The sequence below is a fragment of the Schistosoma haematobium genome, chromosome 3, assembly GCF_000699445.3.
Source record: "Schistosoma haematobium chromosome 3, whole genome shotgun sequence".
NCBI classification, from domain to species: domain Eukaryota; kingdom Metazoa; phylum Platyhelminthes; class Trematoda; order Strigeidida; family Schistosomatidae; genus Schistosoma; species Schistosoma haematobium.
Genome location: NC_067198.1, coordinates 39,159,919 through 39,167,196, shown reverse-complemented (window position 1 = coordinate 39,167,196; position 7,278 = coordinate 39,159,919). Strand labels below are relative to the sequence as shown.

The 7,278-nt window shown below is 30.6% G+C and overlaps 1 protein-coding gene across 1 annotated transcript; it reads right to left on the bottom strand.

The window, feature by feature from the left end:
- Nucleotides 1-4,575: 4,575 nt before the first annotated feature.
- MS3_00005745 (uncharacterized protein) lies at nucleotides 4,576-5,310 on the bottom strand (the record flags this gene model as incomplete). Its single annotated transcript, XM_012940418.1, has 1 exon — nucleotides 4,576-5,310. One exon carries the CDS (start codon nucleotides 5,308-5,310, stop codon nucleotides 4,576-4,578), a length of 735 nt encoding a protein of 244 aa, XP_012795872.1.
- Between the last annotated feature and the right edge of the window lie 1,968 nt (nucleotides 5,311-7,278).

The window sequence follows — 7,278 nt, the reverse complement described above, 5'->3', positions numbered from 1 at the left end:
ACTAGATGTTTTGCCAGAAACATCTAGAAAGTGAAAAGCCACATGTCTAGTCCCTGATTTGGTGATTGTCTATATTGCTACTATGTTTAGTAGCGTTCCAGAATTTTCCGGAAACCTGAGGCCATTTAAAGTACTATGAAAACCCTAGGATTTCTGCACACAAACGAACCTTTGGAGTAAAGAGTTCCTTCCATATTTCGCGACTTTTCTCTTGTGTTCAGGTCGCTGTGTAGATTTAGCCCGGGGTTTACTAGAAATGCTTAGGAACCGAACCTAGCATTCAGTTAGAATTATCAGAAATTCTCAGTCGAAAGGGGGGGCTCTGTTCTCGAAGTTTTTCTTTATAACTAATACCAAGGATGTCCTACTCACTTCATTATCAGCGTAAAGGTGTTGTTCACCGGTGTAAAAACGCAAAGCAAACATCTAATGGTTTGACAGTTTTGGTGGGTACGGTGGGAAGTTAGAAAACCCTGATTCCAAACCAATGGTCCACATGGTCTCTAGGATCCTAAGAAAATGAAAGGCGTATAAGAGTATTTCGTCCACTAGTTATCATGATACAACATCTGACGTTGCCTTATAGATTAGGCCTTTTGGTCAAGACTTGGGAACTGTCCCTTGACAGAAATATCTACTTCTGTTTAGGAGTTCGAGTAATATCCATACCCCACTCACAAATATGACAATTATGAAGAAAATACTATACACCTATCGATTATAAGCTAAGTTTTATGTTCGACATAATGAACTCTTTGTTTTTTCTTTCCCAAACACCTTCAAAATGATAATAAGTAGTGAATGAAATAATTCTTACTTACAAATTTATCTTAATTCATTGTCTTTTTTTTAAATCTTTTCTTTATAAGAAAAATAGTCATAGACAAATGAATTATTCTATTTATAAATAAATTAAAGATATGAACCAAGTTGATCATTGAAATAACAAAAAACACATCTAACTTGATGAGTAAATAAAAGAAAGATAATTTAATCAGAAAATAAATGACATTAGAAGAGGAAGAAAACTTTTGTGATTAAGGCGAACGACAACTAATAGATAGATAGATAGATAGATATGAAATATATTCAGTTCATTTGAAGGTATTTTTATGTAATAATGACTATGTATGTGTTATGTGTGTGTGTGTATCTGTTCATATTCATGATTGTTGTTATCACTAAAATATAGACATAACTGTTTATTCACTAATAACAATTATCATCATTCCTATCAATTTATTATTCATATAGTGGAAAATTAATTATTGGAAAAAGCGGTAAAATAATTGTACATTGAATGGAAATGTCTATATTGTCTTTATTGCCTATCTTTTTGAGTGTGTGCGCATTCATTTTTGTTTTATTTTAACCTCTTATTTTCTTTTCTACTTCTGTTCTTCTTGAAGTGTTCAAATGGTGACAGAAATGATGAAGTAGTGGATAATTGTAATAATTATTTATCATTCTTTTTTTGGGGGAGGGGAAAGGGAAATGAATTTTCAAGACGATTAACTGGTTAATAAGAATGATGCACAAAATGGAGATTAATCATTTCCTTTTGTTATATCTATTCACAATTCGCAGAATAGATTATCATTGTGAATTTGTATTCAATAGAAAGTTATAAATTAGTGAATGTTTAGGGAAAATGTATTTGTTTGACTAAAATGATAGGCGTGTGTGTATATGAATGTTGAAAGATAATCAACAATTTATTTAATGAATTGTATGCTATAGAGTAGATCAAGCACATTGACAAATATGTATCTATATGGTAGGATCTAGGATTGAAATGAGGATATTCAAATATTAGAATCAACTTTGGTATTTCGGGACTTCATGTATTTATTATGAATTATTCTAGTTTTGGATATTTAATATTGTAAAGATTTGCGATCCTAAGGCATATTAGCAAAAATTGAACGTTTTATGATAATAACAGTATCAGAAGGGATTTTGTGGAGATTGTAGTAATTTCAATAGTTGAGATCATGAGTCAATTGAAGCTAGACCACCAGGGAAAACCTGGAAGCACTGCACGTCCGTTTCGTTCTATTATGGGACTCCTCAGCACTGCTGAGGTCTAGCTTCAATTGAATCATGATCTCAACTATTGAAATAACAGTATGATTAATTGGTTGTACTTACTTTATTAATTCATAACAAATAATTGTTGCTTTGGATAATTCAAATTAACATCCTGTATTATTTTATGATTAGTAAAGGCCTTTACTCTCTAATTGTTAATACTTACAACTGAATTCTGATCAATCTTTGTTGGCATATGTGCATCCTCTGTCCATTTTGTTACAAAATCATTTAGAATGGATTGTGGCTAGCAATGAAATTCAAGATATTCCATCCTATTAGGGACTCATCAGGGATAATTCACGTGGTAGAATTCTGTACATATAATAAAGCCAGTGATTTAAACTATGTAGTGGCTTGCTTTCTAAATTGAAATGTTTACAAGATAAGAAAAAATAACTGGTGAATTTATTAAATTTAATAACTGATTGATAGATACAAATAAGAGAGATCAAGGTAACTCATATCGACTTGATATTAGTTAAAGAGTGATTGATCTAAATACAGAAGAGTAATTTATCTGAATTCATCAATCGGTGTATGATTTATAAACTTAAAATTGATTTATGGTAGTTAAATTATTATATACTCGACCAAATCGATGATATTTTGTATCGAAGAGAGGTTTTTCTAAGAATACCAACCTAAGGTTTAAATAATACAGTTAGGAAGTAACAATATAGAAACATAAACAACTTAGTGGTTGTTTCATACTGAATTGTTATTTTCACACTAATGAAGTAAAAAAAGTATCAACGTGCTCAAAGTATCTGGTCAGAATTGTGGTAACTATTTAGAGATATTTCCTTTAGTTTGGTTCACAGGATACACTATTATCATTGAACGTCAATTAACTGATTGAAATGTATATAACCTCTGTCGAACTGCAAAGAAGAGCTGTTGATTGATTTTAACTATATAGAACTCTTTATGTATTCAAGTCACGTACACTTTAAAAGCAACATTTGTATAGTCTACCACATTTAGTTCATTTTTTCCATTATAATACTACGATTCGTATTCGATTACTTTGTGATCGTACATCAGAATTTCAGCTCTATTATTGTTCACTAACATATTCGACATCTTCAATGGATGTTATATCCCGATAATTTATATATATATATATATATATATATATATATATATATATACATGAAATTTGGTGCAAAAAAAGCACTGAAAATAGTATGTTCCGCAAAAATAATATTTCTGTATGCGTTAGAAATCTACTCTGGCGCTCGAACCTAGAGAGGTGCTTTTTATAGCTAACCGTTCCTCAAGTTTTCAATTAATGTCCTGATTCACAAAGTAGTGGAGCACTATCAGAAAATCCAGTCTCGTGGTGGTCGATGACCAAAATTGTTCCATTCGCCGCTTATCCCTTTTAGTATCATGTAGTTCATGTTTACCACTGTTTTGAAGTAAAGGTTTTCCAACCTCCTTGGTTGGATTCGCTATATCTATCAACAATTTTTCAGAGCTAAGATTTTTTTGACGCCTTATTCATTCTAAACAGAACCCCAATCAGCATGGATGCAATGAGTGGAGGAACGTATCCTTACTAATATGATCAATTTAATGGTTTTCACTCGGGGATCTCTGTTCAGTGAATGTTTCTGTCTCATAAAAATATTCTTGTTCTAGTTGATTCAATAGGATATTGTGTTTTTTGTGTTTATGTTTAAACTCACTTCTAACTTGATTCCCTTCTAGATATTATGATTGTTAAGTGGATATGTTAAACTCAAACTGTAGTTCGTCAATACAGATTTACAAAACCACCAACTAACCTACTTTATTACCCAACTAACTATGGCTACTTCACCAATGCTCAACATTATCAGAGATATCACTAATAAATATTACAGAAAATCACAAATAAATGACTTCATTTTATTGAACAGAGGAAAATAAATTGCAAGTTCTATTTAAATAAAAAGTAGTATTTCATTTTTGTTTTTATTTACCCTGTGTAAATTATATTCATTTAATGGTATACACAAAGCAATTTCCAGTGAATATATATATATATATATATATATATATATATATATATATATTCAAAACGAAAGACATCTACTAACATGAGAAAATATTTCCAGAATGTGTATATGATTCAATTATAATTGATTACTAATATATGTAAACGGCTCCCATTGGAGCCATGTTACAAAGGAATGTAAATCAGTCATAATAATGACAAAATTCTAAATTGATCAGAAGAAAAACTAACTGATAAACCATCTAAAAACATTCCAAATTATAGTTCAAAGTTAAACAGTTAGCGTATATCAATTGAAATAAACGTCAAATAATACCCTAATAAACACTTTTACAGATGTTATAAGAAAATCCATTCAAATTGTTTAGTGAAATCATTAGTTAAGCTGACCAACCATATTGCACTTTAACTCTGAAGATCTTTAAGTTATTATTATCATTATTGAAAAAATGTAGTAGTTTATTGATAGGTGCTTTGTTTTACTTATTGTTTTCTGATGAACTTGACATTGAACATGGAGGTAGGTGAGATGGGAAAGATATCGGGTGGACAGGAGATGTATACATAACATTACTTGGAATATTACAGTTGCTATCAAGGTGAGTAGTATCCAGTAATTTCGATTTGATAGGTTCAAATGTGATGCTTTTATGATCATCATTTAATAATAAAGAGTCTGACTGTTGAATTTGTGAGTTAAGACGTATGATTAATTTGTATAATTCATCAATTGCATTTGCCTGCATTAGAATGTAATTTTTCGCTAATAACAATGTAGCAATTTTTGACAGTTTTCTTACAGATGGACTGTGTGCATACGGGATAACACTGCGTAAATCATCTAATGCATCATTTAAATCATGCATTCGTCGTCTTTCTCTAGCATTTATACTTAAACGAGCATTTCGTTGATGATGATGCTGAACGTGATGTTTAGTTACATTTCTTGAATGGGCATTTGAAAAATGATGACGGTTTAAATATGTTAATGAATGAGATGTTGTTGTTATTAATGATGAGGGAGATGAAGATGATAACGGCGTTGTTAATTTCCATAGTAGATCATTTTTCTTTCTATCATAAGAGGTTCCGCATTTAATACTTGGGAATAAGATAAGGTCATCATTATTTTTTTGTGATTGAGTGGGATCATGTGAAGTAGTAGTAATAGTGGTGAATAAACAACTATCATCAATATCGTATATTTCATCCATTTATGATAATTATAAATGGAATTAATCTGTAATAGTTTGAAACTTCCTCACATCGTTCTCATCGTATATTGGTCAGGTCTGCTGACCAATCAGAAAAGGACTATGACAAGATGTCAACCAATCACATCTATTCGATAGTTTAGACGAGGTTAACTATTCGTTACAAGGCTGGTTAATTATATTTCTATTAAATTACTGTATTCTCCACAAAACCTCTTTCTGATATTTCTATTATACAGAAATAAAATTAGTTAGGGAGTAGACTAGGATATTCAGAAGTTCAATGAAATCTTTGGTAATGGAAACGCAAGTATCAGTGTCTCTAAAAGATCATGAAAAGAACATTCATATTTTCAGTACTGTTAATGTTTATATTACCAGTAAATCCTCGTCGTTATAGACTAAATTTGATCTGAATAGAATGTTGACCGATTAATAAATTAATGACTACGTAAGCGAATTCTACCAGTTTTAAACAAATAATTTCGAAATAGTTTGGTACTGGGTATGGTGAATCGTAAAAATAAAACTTTTTACGAAAACCATAACTGAAATCAAACTATCCAGATGTTTCTTTACACAGTTTGGTTCGACCTTCTTCAAGAAGATAATCCCAAATATAAAATATAAGTAAGGTCGAAAAACAACTATGAGTTAAGCGACTGTTTAATCATGTTAGAATTTTGAATATGGTTCGATGTAACAATGAATTAGTGTAAATAACTGACATTCGCTTGTAAAAGTAGAAATGTTGATTCGTTACTCTGCAGTGAGTGTTAAACTGGAAATTCGACCATAGTAAGGTAGGTTATCCTGGGATTTGAGTTGCATTACAATCGCTGCCGAAAGAATAATCTTTAAGAGTCCTATATTCGGCACCTTAATAGACACTGTGAACAAACCGGGAATATACAAATGGTTTGAAAAAACTCATTTCATCCCACTTAATCTGTTGCATGGTGAATAAAGCTTCAGATGATGGAGATGTGAAGCTCTCTTCTGATATTGCTTAAACAGGCAATGACAATTTTCTGATTAGAACATTTAGCTCAGTTAATTCAACACCACCAAGAGTATTCAATAACACATATATTGCATGCAACTGAAACTATCTAGTGAATCCGATTGAATCTGAACTCAAAACCCCTTTAGAGAGATTTTCAATGCCCGAAGATTAATTTGACCCAACATTCAACTGAACTTCTTTATTTGCTGAATGAAAACAGGTGACTAGAAAACCATTGTTTCCGCTTGAACTCAAGGTACACAATCTTGGTTATGATCCATAAACAAACCAGCCAGAAAAGTAACCGAAACGTCTACCACCCAGATTTAATCTGACCATGACATAGTGCGTTATTATCTAAAACGAAATGGTGCTCCATTTATGGGCATGACTATTTCGCATTAATTTTGTTTTTTATTGTTTATTAATGTTCGGTATGTACATATTTCATTGTTAGTTTTTCCAACTTGGCTTTAATATATATATATATATATATATATATATATATATATATATATATATATATATATATATATATATATAGTGAGTATTAACATTCACTATTAATGTGTTAATTTTTCAGTGAATACATTTGGAACTTCTTAATTATGTCAAAAAGGAACGAGTACTATCAACAATTTAGAGATCTAAAGTTCACATATTTCTGGGCATGTTATGCATAATAAAATAAATCAATCTTACATTTTGGTTTAAGGTGATTTTCGTTCAAATGACTTACATTATATTATATAATTCAATGCGATTTTTTATTCAAGCAATATTTGTTAAGTTTTACAAAATCTTTAACTAATAATCGGTATACCATTAAATGAATTCGAATAGGAATTATCCTAATTCTTCTTGGGTTCTCATCAATAAAGTTTTTAGATTTATTGCATTTTTGTCTCAAATAAGCAAATAGAGAAGAAAGAGGATAGAAATCAGTCTTGTTCATCGCCATT